At 30.7% G+C, this 16,636-nt stretch overlaps 1 protein-coding gene across 1 annotated transcript in view; it reads right to left on the bottom strand.

The window, feature by feature from the left end:
* Positions 1-16,636, bottom strand: part of LOC115885609 (metabotropic glutamate receptor 4) — a 350,895-nt gene that overhangs the window by 119,663 nt on the left and 214,596 nt on the right. Inside the window, exon 4 of the mRNA XM_030904570.1 lies at positions 139-283. Coding sequence (XP_030760430.1) covers positions 139-283 — 145 coding nt within the window. The remainder of the gene's footprint in view (positions 1-138; positions 284-16,636) is intronic.

Raw genomic sequence — 16,636 nt, 5'->3', positions numbered from 1 at the left:
TCAAATTTAAATAATATCTGGTAATTGCTGTCCGAAATTTAAAACCCTACCAACAAATAGAAAAATACAAGCCCTAAAGTCGTTTAGTTGGAAACAGTCGAGTCCTGAAAATGACAGAAAAATTGAACTGCCACTTACCTTTAGCCCTGGGCTTCGTCTGAAGCTTCTGCACGATGTTGTCGTAAACCGATATATTGCCAACCCCTGAATCCTTAACCAACTTTTCTTTAACCGCTATGCAAATTTTATTTTTCACCAGCAGATCTTCTAATACTTCAAAAGCCTAAAAAGAATAAAAAATGTGTTTGTTAAGCAACTTAACAATTATGTCTTAGTAGTATTTAGATTTAAGGAAAATCTTGAATAAGAAATGATATACAGATCACTACACAGTATTGTTTTAGTTGAATAGACAGTGTGTATGTGTGTATTAGTGTCTTAAGGTCATATTTAACCGAGACATGGTACGCAATTAAATATGTCTTCAGCTACTTAGTGCAATGTAGATATTGCATTTTCGGTATTTTGTCTACTAACAATTATATTAGCCCACTTTTACATACTTTCTTCAAAATTATTTTAGAAAACAAAAATAAATTAACGATAAATTTATAAACAGTTATTATATACGTCAACAAAACTTTTTTTTACAGCAGAGCTACCATCTGAATCCCCAGCGGAAAATTTAAATTCCAGTTAGTCAGCCCAGGTTGACAACAATAAATTTGAAAATATAATAATATGGAGTGCAGATTACGTAACTTAAAGTTTAATTGGTATCAAATATATATATTCTTCCATTTTTAAAATACCCATATTTCTAATTTATTTTCCGAAATTTAAAAGTTGCATAATATGGGTATCGGATTCCGTGAAATTATGAAAAAAATCAAGGTGTATTTTTTGTGTATATTCAAAACTTTAATTTGTTTATTCAGCGAATATATATACAAGGTGTCCCAGAAATAAATGCAATATATTTTTATAAACATAATGTTTGCACAATAAAAATTAAACTAGAACAAGTTGACGTCAGACTAAGATCTGAAGGTGAACTTTGTTTAATTCTTATTGTTGTAAATATCAATATGTAGAATAATTTAAGAGTAAATGAGAAGAGAGTTTTGGAGCTCTCGGGGAGAATGAATCAATCACATGTAGAAATTAATGATAAAAAAGTTATTGATTTTTAAAGCTATAAAACCTACGATTTTCTAGACTTTGTAAATAATTTGTACTTAATTATTAAGATGTTACGTGCAAAGTGCAAATTTAAAATCTACACATTTTCTTACATACAGGTATCGTAAAGAAGTAGAACATAGCTGCAGCAAAATCCTGCACCAGGAACTTTAAGAATTTATATATTTCCAGTGTTTTAGAAGCTGTTTGCCTGTGCCAAACTCTTAAACCTTTGTTAGCTGTAGTAAGTTTTAGTTAAATCTCCGTAGTAAACTGAGTTTTACAAGCGGTTAAACTTTTCTACCGCAAATTTGAGACTTGATTTTAGTTCTAAAATATTTAGTGTATTTGCTTTTAATTATTACTTTAATTACGCTATTCTTACTTCTAAGTTTTTAGTACAGATAATTACAACCACTTTAACAACTAATAGTTTAAAGTTTTCTAATAAAATCTATTTGTTTATTTAGGTGTTTAGTTTTTTATAAATATAGCTTTTACAATATCAAAAATAGTTATTTTTTAATCGCGAGTAAATTAATTTCGGGAGACAATAATGCAATTTTATCGTCGTGTATAAAACAATATTTTCTTCCATGGCGAGGTACGTTTTAAAAAAAATTCCGAAATTATTATTTCAAGAAATTTGTTACGAGTAGAAAAAATATTGTGCTGGGTTGGCGTTGGTTTCTATGTAATTTGACAAATAAATAAAGCTGTCTCTTTAGTTGTCAGTTTTGAGTCAATATTTTTTAATTCTCTTTGGTGTCGATTGTTGATTGAGTTGGAGACTGAAATGAGTCAAAACGAAATAAGTAAATTACCAACAGATATTCAGGCTGAGGCGACAAACGCCAGATCCATACTACTTCCATTTAAATCCCGAATAACTTATGAAAAGGAATACAAAAATTTTCAAAAATGGAAGCAATTAAAAAACGTGCGAGAACAAATAAAGTTTTTAACCTATCGTCGCTGTTAAAGCGTAAAACTTGGAAAATAAGTTGGTTATAATAATGGTTTTATAATTCGGAAACTCTCTATTTATTTATCTAGTAATGCTAAAACACTCTATTTGAAAGTCGATTAGAGAAAATAGTATGATTCATTGGCAAGTAATGTAAATATTTACGATCCGGTACAATTGTGATGTAAGAGGAGGCTTAGCTTGCCGGAGGCGAGTCAGTAGTTGATAGGCCGGCTGGCTGTTGTGTTGTGTTTTGTCATAGAGCTGATATTTGGGGGTTGAAAGTCTTTTGACTATAAACGTTGCATGTACTGTAAGGCAACGGGTCGTTTGACCAGAAGAAAACCTCTTGCGACGTCTTGCCTTCGAGGTTGGTCTTGAGAGTTTGAGGTCTCCCTTGTCTTCTCGATTGACACGATGCGGCGTTGGGGTAGTGAGGTACCCCAATTAGCCTATTCGATTGGGATGCGAATCTGTTTAGCGGCAGAGTTGCGTCCGGGGGAAGCCCTATACTATTTCAGGTGACACTAACTAGTTGTTGAAGATGATTAACCAATATATATAACCGAATGATATCTGAATTAGATGGAGAATATGGAATGGGATATATTAAATAGAATATATCAGTGGGTAGGGGGCGGAGTACCCCCGGGTGAGTCTTACTATTTAACTATCAATTTATCCAGATCAGTAAATGTTTGTTTTGTTATTTTCATGTACAATGAGAGAGTGCTTGCCAATGACCAACTAAATGGATATTTGAGGTGAATTTGCATTGTGAAACCCGGTTGAGTAAGTCCCAAAAATAGCGATTTTACAAAAGTATCATTTAATCTACCTTGCGGTTAAAGTACTATTTTATCTACTATGTTTGATAGATATAAAGCAATTAATTAATGATTAACAGTCGCTATGAAAAAAAAGTATTTTTTTATTAAAGCTGTATAGAACAAAAAATAAATATAAACGATATTAGATTTTTTTTTTCGAATATTATGTAAATGAATACTCGATACGCCCAACCAGCTGCCTCCATCTATAATATTACTGATTTATAATTCTGTTATGAGTATTACTTTATGCTGAAAAAAAAAGAAAATACTTTTTTTATAAACTCGACGATATAAAATTAATATATATGGTAAAATTTGAGAAACTGAAAAAGTTTTCCAATCTGGAGTTTATATATTTTAATTTTTCAATACAAACTTTATGACTTTTTTATTGGAATATCTAAAATATTCCAATTTATTTTATAAATATAATTTCTGCGCTAAAATTAATCCATATGTTGAAATGGAAACAGAAAAAGGTTGTTTAATTTCGCGTTCTAAAGGTTCTACTACGTTGATATTATATTAAATTGAAAAAACTTAATCGTAACTTTTAGGAAATAGGGATGAATTAATTATAAAAATATAAAGAGTTATAATTTACATCAACAAACCTCACTTTCGTAACAGCATTTAAGGGATATAAATGGCCATTATTACCGCTTTCCTGTTCAAGATATTTTAATAAGATTGCGATGATTTTATTGCAACGGTTGTTAAGCTGCTTCGGAATTTCGTAAGCTTAGCTGGTATTGCTTGGTATTGATTATACAGGCCCGGCAATGGATCTCTAGGCATAGGAATTACATGCATTGGAATGAAACGCCTATAAAAAGTCTATGCTTAAACAGAGATGGACAACAACTTCCCCGTTTCCACTTCCACTACGACTGTCTACTTAGACAAACTCCAATAAGATAACAAATTTTGGAAATTCCGCCACCTCCCATCCACTCATGATACCCATCTCCCTGCCCTTTATTTATCGCCATTATTTTATTTCCCTTCCCGCGCCTCCGCACCTCGCTATTCTGACTCCCGTCAGTTCATCACAGAGTTGCCAGGTCTACCGGTTTCGTCTGTAAGCTACCGATCTACCGATTTAAAGAAAAATCTAACGATATATTCAACTGCGTCTTTAGTTTTTACAATAGAAGCACTTATAAAAAGCTGACTTATTTGACTAAAAATTAAGCGACTGCCGTGTTGGAATCTGTATAATTTGACTTTATTATTGTTTCATTAAATTTTATTTAGTAATAACACACATACAGGTCATCGTTCTGTCTAGTTGCAGAGTTACAGAGATATTCCTAAAAATCCTTATTACTCCTTATTACTCCTTATTAGGCGCGGTATTGGCGACATGCCCGAAGAAGTTGATATCTTTTGAAAAGATTTTATTTCATTCATCTACTAAAGTTGAACCCATATTTTCCCCAAAAAATGTAAACAAAAAACAAAATTTAAGTTAAGAAACAACCTAAATTCGGACAAATATTTTAGTGATTTTCCCGTCAAAAAATATATAATATGAAAAAAGAGTTGAGAGTTGCTACAGCTTTCCCATTGAAATGAAATTAATTTTAGATATCACTGATCAAAATTTGTACAAAGGTAAAAAGTGACTGCTACACTAATTTGTGACTGCTATCCCTACTTGTTATAGTTTTATATGTTTTTATTAATATATTAATATTATTTAATTCAATATTTTTTTTAATATCAAATAATATACCTAGCTATTTCTAATTCTTGTTATATTTATTATATTTGTATTTTATTTGAGTGATCTATTATTACGACACATAGGAATGCTAATTTTGGACTTAAATATTATATTTTATTTCGTTTCTGTACTTTTAATTTTTGTTGAAGATCTACCGAGAATTTTGTTCTCGTATGGAATTATAATCTAACCAACCCGGCAACCCTGTTCGGCTACTCCTTATAAAGTTTTTTTCGGCCTAATTCCTTTGTCACAGCCGCGGCTTTGTCAAGCGCCGCCGCCGACCGACTGTGTCGGGGCGACTGCTAGGAAGATCGTACAGTATTGCCATTTCATAGAATTGCACTTGCTATTTTAGAAATGATTTCAAAGTTTTGCATGTTACTTTTCGTTTTAGAAAGAAGTTATGTGCCTAGAGAAAACATTCTTAAAATTGTTTCGTACTTTATTTAATATTTCATTAAGTAGGCAAGATAATGGGATTAGAAGATTTAGGATTTTGACAAGCCAACATAATTTCGATTTAATTGAATGGCAACACTGTCCGTCCTGTTTCTATTTTTTCGATTCTGTTCTATTAGTAGGCGGTAGCCCCCACACAAGCGTCTTAAAGACCCGCCCGGCGCCCCCTCTCGCAGGGGCTCTCTCGTCGTATCACTTCTATGATCACTTCCCCTATACGATGGTAGGGAAAAGACACTTTATCCGTCTCTGTTGCACTGCAGTGTATTTTGCAGCCTTACCATCTTTTTTTATCGCATTGAAAACCTCCTATTGCTAATATTCCTTTGCCAGCAGTGTATATAAAAGTATTTTTATACAGGGTGAGTCCTAAATTAGTGCAAATATTTTCAGGGGTGGTATATTTCGACCCCAGGAACACGTCTATGATATAGACGTGTTCCTGGTATACGGTTTTCAAGACATGTTAGAAAAGTTAAATTTAGATACTCGCGCATTAATAGAGTGTACAATTAACAAAGTGTCACAAAATTAATAGAGTGTTCCAACATGACTTTCATTATGACACACACCACCACCCCCATAATGAAAGAAATGTTAAAAATTATTTATATCATAATTATGTAGACTCAGGGATACAAAGAGGTGGACCAATTGCATGGGCCTCCTCGATCACCTGACCTATCCATTTTAGATTTTTTAAGCGGTTTGGTTAACAACAAGGTTTACAAAAGAACTTATGAATTAAGAGAAGCACTCAAAGGGGCGGTAAAGGAGAAGTTTAATTAGGTCGACCGGTCGTTCTGTGAAAATAGCTAGAAATTCAGTTTTAAAAGATGCATTTTTGTAATCAAAACAATGGCGGATTTTTTTGAAAAAAGCATATTATAGCTTATATCGCTGAAAATCTAAAAAAATGGCGCTTTTTATGAAGTCATGGCCAACTATGGTTTCTATTTAAAAAAACATATATTTGTGTCATATGTCAAAAATGACAGGTTTTAAAAAAAATCGGAGAACACAAGCTCATTAGGGATGTTATTATCTACAACTTTTATCTGAAAACTTTTTGTCTAAAATAGATTAAAATGGAATTAGGGACAATTTTTAAAACCGCCAAAATTTGTTTTTTTTTTCGAAATATCTAGTAAGCCATGAACTTTTTCGAAAATCTGAAAGGCGCATATTTATGATCCTATAAAACTGCAATTCTTTCCCCATTTAACCGACTCTCTATCTCCAGTAGTTTCCGAGATACCCATAGAGAACATCGTACGAAACTCACCCTGTATATTTTAGTTTTATGTAACTTGATTTATTTTTATTTTTCATAAGTTTTAGTTAAAATCTTACCAATATATACAGAGAAATGGTCTAATTAATTAGCAAGCCGTCATGTATCAATAGAAACATAAACTACACTCCAACGAATTACAAAATGTGATAGCAATCGAATTGATGTCAATGGTACTCCGCATTCAATCCAATCTCATCTTGTTGATGCACTCTTGTTTATCGGAACTTCAAAAGCATCCTTGTATCTGTACCATTATGTGAGCTCAGTTCAAAATAGCTCTTTCAATAGATGCGGCCGATGCGTATCTAGATATTAAATTAGGTCACAGAAACTAGAAAACGACAAAAATAAGGTTCTTAGAAAGGTTAAAGTTGAAAGACACAATCAATTTAAGATTGATTTGATGTACGGCAAACCTCTCAATATCCTCGCGATATGACGCGTATTGATAACGCCAATAGATATTTATCGTTTTCTATTTTCCCATTTTTCTTAAGCTTTTCTTTAGTTTCTTATTCAAGAATGGCATCAAAACAATGGATGGTCAACAAATCCCTAAAATTGTGGACAATTTACAAAGGCCAAAATTAAAGAAAAACAAGCTTTCTTATTGAAATTCAGATCACATTTGTAATAATATTGGGTCTGAACGATAAACATTGTTTATCGTATTTTTACAAAAAAATGTTTATTACAGATTATCAAAGCTATGTAATTTTATCTCAATGGTTATAGCTTCAATTAAAAAAAAATAGAATGAAAATATCGATCACTGAGTCAAAAAATAACTAAACCTTTCCTGTCGTGACGCTTCTATTTTTATTTACGACACTTAATCTCTTGTCATATTTTTTCCTAAGAAAACTTATTGACTGGGGCGTATCGCTAGGCACCGCCACGCCACCACGGTATCGGTGTCGCCTTCTAACGTCGTTCATTATTTTCGCAGTCAACTTACATAAATATTACGTAATCGGGTCCCATCTTTGCACCAGGAGGAGCTGGCTCTTGGGGATATGTCGGAAATGCGACAGTCATCCTTCATTCCCTAGCCATAATACGATGTTCGGTTTAAAAAACAGCTTTAGATGTTGGTAACGCCCTGTTAGTGGAGTCGCTACAGTTTTGTCAGTTTTTCTGTTATTATTTATCAGTTCTGTCTAGTATGAATGTACAATGTACACTCAGATGAAACAAAAAAACGCGACGGAGAAATTTTTGGTAAAAAAAGTGTTATATTTTGATTGTGTTTTAAATTTAGGGTAAAAAAACAAACCCTCGGTTAACACTGTATAAGGGTAAAAAAACAAACCCTCGGTTAACACTGTATAATATGTCAAATAATAAAGTTTGGATGATACAATTATAAAAAGTTGATATAATTATAAGTATACAGCTTAATAAAACAATTATCAAAAAGAGCTAAAATTAACTAAAATATAACGCTTTAAATTTGGCCAAAATTTTCTCCTCGGTGTATTTACAATTATGTCTTCTACGAATTTTTCATTAGACAATTGTTTGCCACTACAGGGTGGTCCGAACTGTATTTCGGAAACTTCGGCAGCATAATCTGCATTTAAAAATAAGTAAAAAAGTTCGTATAAATGTATGTCCTAAAAGGGCGTAAATCTTCATTTTTATTTCGATTTTTTTCAAATAATTTCCGAAGTAACGTCAATATTTGGATGAAAATTGGTGTCTGGGAGTTTTTTGACATGGGAAACTTGATTTTGATGTCAATATGCCTCCTATTTATAGGGGGCGCCACCTGCATGTATTTTAACTGTTTTGAAGTGTAATAACTTTTAGTCAGCACCTGTATAAAACTACCAATAAATTTATACATTTCCGTGATTTTCTACGTAAAAAATTTCTCTTGGCAAAAATCGCTACGAGCAACCATTCTCAGGGTATTTAGAATGAAAGTATTCAATACATATCATCATTGAAAAAAAATAAACATGTTGATATAAATTAATAATAAATTTGAGAACTTTTTGTTAAATTAATCAGAAATTATTCTTTGAAAAAATGATGATAAAACTGTTTCTGTTGAACTTTTGGCACAAAAACATTTCAAATTAATACCTGGAATTCTCAATATCAAGATAACAATATGTCACACTATTTTCCTACTATATAGACGGCTCTAGTATAGCATGACTATAGTCTGTAAAACGAATAACTTTGAATTTGACAGTTCCCGCGGGCTTTTCTAGTGTTAATTTTATTGGGTTAGCAACTTGCGGCCATGCTGACGCAATGCCGTCTCTAATAGAACAGCCTCGGAACGAGATATATGACGTCACGCTAGTTAGATACTAAAAATTAATAAATATGTTGTAGAATACATGGAAAACATAATTTTTCCTCGTATTTTTGGTTTGTATTTTAAAAATGATATAGTTTACATGAAATATATATAATATACAGTTAATAAATACAATATATATATACCTATTTATAGTAATAAATACTTTGGCGGATAAGGCTATGAACCATACAAATGCAGCAAATGTTTTACAATATGAATCGTACTCCATAGTCAATGTAGATAGTTTTTGTATTAAGAATAATAATTTAAAAAAATATGTGGTCATCTTTTGACAAGTTTATATTAGTTTATTAATTACAGTAAACATTATAATATATAAATAAATTTTGTGAATGCAAATAATAATACATCACTATTAGTAGATATTGAATGTTTTTTGTTAAATTAGATCGATTTTCAAACCCCTAAATTTAAAATATATTTTACATTTTATCCATTATCTTATGTACCACCTATTCATTATTTGTGTAATGTAAAACATTTGCTGCATTTGTATGGTTGATAGTTTATTTGCCAAAGTATTTATTACTATAAATAGGTATATATTTTATTGTATTTATTAACTGTATATTATGTATATTTCATGTAAACTATATTATTTTTAAAATACAAACCAAAAATAGGAGGAATAATTATGTTTTCCATGTATTCTACAACATATTTATTAATCCGTAGTATCTAATTAGCGTGACGTCATAAACCTCGCTCCGTGGCTATTCTATTAGAGACGGCATTGGTCTAACATTTAGAATTGTCAAAAACTGATGACATTTTACTTTTGTCAATTATGACATTTCGTGTTGATTTTTGCAAGAAGAAGAAGAACTCTAACTTGTTTTATTATTTTCCTTTTCTTTTAGAGAGTTACCTATCTGATTCGTTCAGGCACTCAATTTAAAGACTATCAGTAACTTTTTTGACAGAGGGATTTTATATTTACCATGTTGGTAAAAAATAACGGTCAATATTCAAAGTTATTCATTTTATATAGACTATACCTATAAATCTCTAGTAAATATACATGGTGTCCCAGAAATAAGTGCAAGTATTTTAAGGAGTGATAGATAAAGGAAACATATTTTCTCTTTATCGTTTTTCAAATAAGTCCAAAATAACGGAGTTATTTTACTCATTACATTATTACTCTACGGAAAATTTCCAAAAAAAGAATATTTTTTGCTAAAATTTTGAGAACCGCTGGATCTTTTCTGGATTTTCTTTCTTGTAAATTTAATCTACTACCTATGTTGCCATATTATCAAGAAATTATGTTCAACTAAAAACTAAAAAAAACTTCCATAAAACTTTTCAAAAAATTCCGAATTTTTAAAAAAACATTTTCGTAAAAAAATCCTCATAGGCGTGTCTCTGGGGTTGAACTATACTACTAGTTAAAATACTTGCACTTATTTCTGGGACACCCTGTATAAAAAACTACCACCGAATGTTCAAACTCGAAAAGAACTTTGTATATTACAACATTTCCAACGGAAAGTCTTTTCTCAAACTATATTGGTCTACTAAACGTACAAAAAGTGATATAGTAACAGGTATATTGAATATAAATTGAAATTCGATTTTGGAAAATCGTTTTTATTCATGAAGCCGGAAAACTGAGCTTGAACTTGGACAGAGTGCCGTGTGAGAAGACACAATGAAATTTTCCTCGAATCGATGTCGCATTGACTGCGACGCCTTTACTAAACTCTCTATTTATTCGAAATTTTAATATTTAAATCGAATTTTCCGGAGAGAGCTGTCACTAATCTAAAGGCAAACTAATAATTTTATGATAATTTTCGCAACTTGAAAATGAAATCGGATGTTGAAAGTTCCGGCTATATTAAAACCTTTTATTTTGTAAATGTAGAAACATATTTATTTTTCGGTTAAAATAGTTTTGAATTTGCTTGACAGAATGGCGACATTTTTCATTAATTTTCATAAAAGTTTGAAAGTGTTATGAAATTTTAATGTCGTTTCAGTTTATGCTTCAATAGAAGCATGGCGTTTTTTAATTTAGAGTTTCAAGGTATAATATCTAAAAAAAATATTATTTAATTTTAATAAGAATATCTTTCCTCGTTTTTAAACGATTATTAATAGTACTAGCGTGTACCCGCGACTGCGTTCGCGTGTCGAATTAATCATTTGTAATGGTGATAATAAAGCAAAGCAAGAATTTCCATTAACATACAAACTGGATAAAATTGTCTCACATTTATGTCAGCATGAGAAAAAAGAGAATATGGCGAGATATTATTATATAACTTGGTAGTATTTGATCATCTCGTTGGAATTTGACTTTTGAAAAATCTGTTTGCCAAAAATAAGCTTTTTACGTCAAGTACTTTAAGCAGAATCGTGGTTAATCAATTACCCAACTTTTTGGAACACCCTGTATGATTTTTTAAAAAAATTCAAGATATGTAAAAAAAACAATATAAATTATGCTCGTCCAAGCGTTTTCCCGAAAGACTAACCGTTTTTTAAATAAGAAATATTGTAATATTCGAGGGGCGTTTTCACCCTCTTGGAATTTGAGATTCGAGAAACCCCTCCTTATCGAACCTCTACACCCCGCAGTCAATCCGTTTGCCAAAAATCAGCTTTAAACGTCCAACAGTTTAAGCAGAATCGTGATTACTCAATGGTCATATTTTATGAAACATGCCAAAATGCTTTTTACGCCAAGTGCTTTAAGCAGGATCGTGATTAATCAATAACCAGATTTGTCAAAACACCCTGTATACATGTTTCAAAAATCTTAAAATATGTAAAAAACAAAATGGACCGTTTTTTAAATAAAAAAGATTGTAATATTTGAGAGGTGGTTTCATCCCCTTGTAACTGGAATTTGGAAAAATCCCTTCTTACCGAACCTGTACACCCTAGAATCAACCTGTATACCAAAATTGAGCTTCTTACGTTGAGTGGTTTGAGCAGGATCGTGATTAATCAGTGAGTCAGTCACTTACGGATTTTATATATTAATATAGATTAAGTTTATTCAAATTCATTTTAGTAGATATTTAAAAAAAATATTACTCATTTTTGTCTAAGAAAAATATGCAAATTTCAGTTTAAAATGACGTGATAAATAATTATAATAATAATTATAAAATTTCAAAACGTCATAGTTTGAACTGTCATGATAATGACAGTGATATGTTTCTTTTGGTTTGGTTGGTAATTGTAAGTTTTGGGTTCGTTGAAGGATTATTAGAGCTACAATTTAAAAATATTTTTACAAGTTACAGAGTGTCCCAAATAAGTAAAAAAATTATAGTTGCATTTTTTTAAATGGAACATCCTCTATGTTATTCTATTTTTAGGTTTACGTTCTACGATTGAAATAAAGGTAAATTTGATTAAAGTTTACTATATATATATATATATAGAATTGTAGTTTGAATACTGGGATCATATTGACTGGTCCTCTTTAACATATATCTAAACAGTTTTTTTTAATTTTTTTTTACTGAAATAAGCAAATTATATCGACAATATTAGTATCTGTACTCTTTGAAAATTTGTAGTTTAAATTGTCTATTTTCCATGGGTATATATTGATAAATGGGGTCTAAATTAAAAGAAAATGTATTTTCTATCAAAATTTGAAGAGATATATAAAAATGGTATGATACAATTTGATAGACAATTAAATTGTGCATCTGATTCTCGTAAAATATACAGTGGGTTCCATTTAAATTAAAGAAGTTATTGCCGTTTAGAGCTAGTAATTATTTAATATAAATTTTTGTACACACTAATAAGGTAGTAGTGTTTTTATTATTGCAATACAATATCTGGTCATCAAATAAACTTCAGTAAATATTTAGTATTAAAATCTTTGATACCCTTGGAGAAACGAAGCTTTAAATTTTTTACTGCAATTACATAAAATTGAAAATATTCCAAAAACCGTAAGGTTGTGATAAAACTTAATCAAGTTCACCTATTCTTATTTATTCTCTACTTATTTCAATCGTAGAATCCAAAAACAGAATAATATATAGGTTGTTCCATTTAAAAAAAATAACTATAATATTTTTTACTTATTTGGGACACTCTGTATTTTGTAAAAATAGAGCAACGAACCCAAAACTTACAATTTGTAAAAATCTAATCGTTTAGCTATAATACTCCGTGTCGTATGTGGTGAACAACCCTGAATATTAAGGAATTTATTTAAATATTACGCATATCTGAAGATGTCAAATTTTCAAATAATATTATGTCTTTACACTGAAAATCTTCTATTGCGAACTCAATGACCTACTGTAATTCTTCTCTTAATTGATAAATATTGATCAGAAAATATACAGGGTGTTTCAAAACAAATGCGAAAAACTTCAGGGGGTGATTCCTTGTTCAAAATGAAGGGTAGTTTGCTTCATAAACGTTGGGTCAAAAGTCAACCATTAGGGAGATATCGCGGTACAAAGATGGCGGAAAAATAATGTTCTTATTTTTTATCTTGAAAACGAAAAGAGATAGACTAATGAAATTTTATGGAAGCATTACTGTTATGAAAACACACTTTCTGGTAATTTTTTCACTTTTTTAAAATGAGTGGAAGGGGTTGAAATAAACTACCCCTATCATTCTTGTTAATGAAATTTAAAGAAAATGAATGAATCTTATCAAACACATGCAAAAAAATTAATTTGGATAGTTTACTTTGTTTAGAAACTTTTTTATCTCTTGTATTTTTTTAATAAAACTCACCGATTTGAAATTAAAAAAAAAATGTAAAGCATTACATGTCAGGACTAAAAATATTTTTAGATTAAGAATCTAGTGATAATAATGATAATAATAATAATCTAGATAATAACATATTGCAGTAGGGTAATGTCAAATAAAACAATATTAGAAACATCCTAAAAAGTGACAGCGGCCGACTAGATTTTTTCCTAAAAAAATTACAGCAGCCCACTAGATTCTTTATCTAAAAATGTTTTTTGTCCTGACATGTAATGCTTTACATTTTATTTTTTAATTTCAAATCGGTGAGTTTTATCAAAAAACACACAAGATAAAAAAGTTTCTAAATAAACTAAACTATCAAAATTAATTTTTTTTGCATGTGTTTGATAAGATTTTTCTTTAAATTTCATTAACAAGAATGATAGGGGTAGTTTATTTCAAACCCTTCCACTCATTTTAAAAAAGTGAAAAAATTACCAGAAAGTGTGTTTTCATAACAGTAATGCTTCCGTAAAATTTCATTAGTCTATCTCTTTTCGTCTTCAAGATAAAAAATAAAAACATTATTTTTTCGCCATCTTTGTACCGCGATATCTCCCTAATGGTTGACTTTTGACCCAACGTTTATAAAGCAAACTACCCTTTATTTTGAACAAGGAATAACCCCCTGAAGTTTTTCGCATTTGTTTTGAAACACCCTGTATAACTCTCTGTATAAACACTTGAAATCACCTTGTTATACAGCAGAAACGGTGAGTATCCGTATTTAATATGTCTAAGAAGCACGAAATTAATTAATTTGTATAGTCCCCTACAGCATAACGCCAAGTCATATAACGAGAAAACTTTTTGACGTCTCTATTTGAAGCTCGAACTATGCCACTCACCTCTGTCTTGCTCTCTCCTTTAATCTAATTTTAAAACATACATGTAGAGCAAGTAGTTCAATATATCATCATATTTCCTAATTAATTTTGAATGAGAAATTGATTATTTACGTGAAGCAAGCACGTCTTTTGAGGTATTTTACCACTAGGATAATTAAAACGTTTTTTACAGATACAGAAAATCTCTTTGCCCAGGTTTTTTACTAAAACTACCAAAACAATAATAAATTAATTGTTACATTCTACATTTTCAACTTGTCTTTAACATATTAACGTAAAAAAAAACACTAATTGAAAATAATCAAGCTACATTTAACTTTCTTAAATTTATTTAAATAAAAAACCTCTCTTTTGTCTCCTCGGGTATTCGAGATAATGTACCAACGGCGACAAAAAGAATCGAATAAATGTTAATTTAGAAAAACGTGAAAGAAATTGAAATAGTCATTCTAGATAATCGAGACGACAGAAAAAATATTTAGAAGTAACAAAGCAAACAATGAACTTTTGTATTCTAATAAAAGTTTTCTTTTTGTATTTAGGAAACATTTGGTTTGTAATTCACGTGTAATGTGGTATCAAGATTTGACTATAATACAGCGAATTACAGAAAGCAGGGAATTCAACGGTATCACAAATATATCTTTTATTATTCGTTTACGTACAATAAAAAAGGGCAGAACTTTTCTACGGGGCATTCGTAATGAGACGAATGAGCAAATAGCGTGTACGGAGGCAGTATAAGTGACAGTAGTACATTTTTGGTAAACAAAAAAATATTTTATGTTTTATATGTTTTACTAAAATTCTTTCTTTCTTTATTGGGATTAAGTATACTGCCATGATAATAATGTTATTTAATAATGAACTTATACCCTCCAATCCAAGAAACGTACTTCTTCAGCTAATGGTAAACAGCTGATGGACACATGCCATCGAGTTCGAAAGGATCAAGTCCAGGAAAGTTTTCTCGTTATAATTCGCTTTTAATATATCCTTTTGATGATAATAATGTTATTTAATAACGAATTAATACAATCCAATCCAAGAAACGTACTTCTTCAGCTAATGGTAAACTGCTGATGGACACATGCCATCGAGTTCGAAAAGACCAAGTCCAGGAAAGTTTTCTCGTTATAATTCGCTTTTAATATATCCTTTTGATGGTAATAATGTTATTTAATAATGAATTTGTACCATCCAATCCAAGAAACGTACTTCTTCAGCTAATGGTAAACTGCTGATGCCATCGAGTTCGAAAGGACCAAGTCCAGGAAAGTTTTCTCGTTATAATTCGCTTTTAATATATCCTTTTGATGATAATAATGTTATTTAATAATTAATTTATACCATCCAATCCAAGAAACGTACTTCTTCAGCTAATGGTAAACTGCTGATGGACACATGCCATCGAGTTCGAAAGGACCAAGTCCAAGAAAGTTTTCTCGTTATAATTCGGTTTTAATATATCGTTTTGATGATAATAATGTTATTTAATAATGAATTTATACCCTCCAATCCAAGAAACGTACTTCTTCAGCTAATGGTAAACTGCTGATGAACACATGCCATCGAGTTCGAAAGGACCAAGTCCCGGAAAGTTTTCTCGTTATAATTCGGTTTTAATATATTGCTTTGATGATAACAATGTTATTTAATAATGAGTTTATACCCTCCAATCAAAGAAACGTACTTCTTCGGCTAATGGTAAACTGCTGATGGACACATGCCATCGAGTTCGAAAGGGTCAAGTCAAGGAAAGTTTTCTCGTTATAATTCGCTTTTAATATATCCTTTTGATGATAATAATGTTATTTAATAATTAATTTATACCATCCAATCCAAGAAACGTACTTCTTCAGCTAATGGTAAACTGCTGATGGACACATGCCATCGAGTTCGAAAGGACCAAGTCCCGGAAAGTTTTCTCGTTATAATTCGGTTTTAATATATTGCTTTGATGATAACAATGTTATTTAATAATGAGTTTATACCCTGCAATCAAAGAAACGTACTTCTTCGGCTAATGGTAAACTGCTGATGGACACATGCCATCGAGTTCGAAAGGGTCAAGTCAAGGAAAGTTTTCTCGTTATAATTCGCTTTTAATATATCCTTTTGATGATAATAATGTTATTTAATAATTAATTTATACCATCCAATCCAAGAAACGTACTTCTTCAGCTAATGGTAAACTGCTGATGGACACATGCCATCGAGTTCGAAAG

Source organism: Sitophilus oryzae, unplaced genomic scaffold (genome assembly GCF_002938485.1).
Source record: "Sitophilus oryzae breed Bouriz unplaced genomic scaffold, Soryzae_2.0 scaffold_402_pilon_pilon, whole genome shotgun sequence".
Classification (NCBI taxonomy): domain Eukaryota; kingdom Metazoa; phylum Arthropoda; class Insecta; order Coleoptera; family Curculionidae; genus Sitophilus; species Sitophilus oryzae.
Note: the sequence above shows the minus strand (reverse complement) of the source record. Positions and strands in the feature narration are given on the sequence as shown.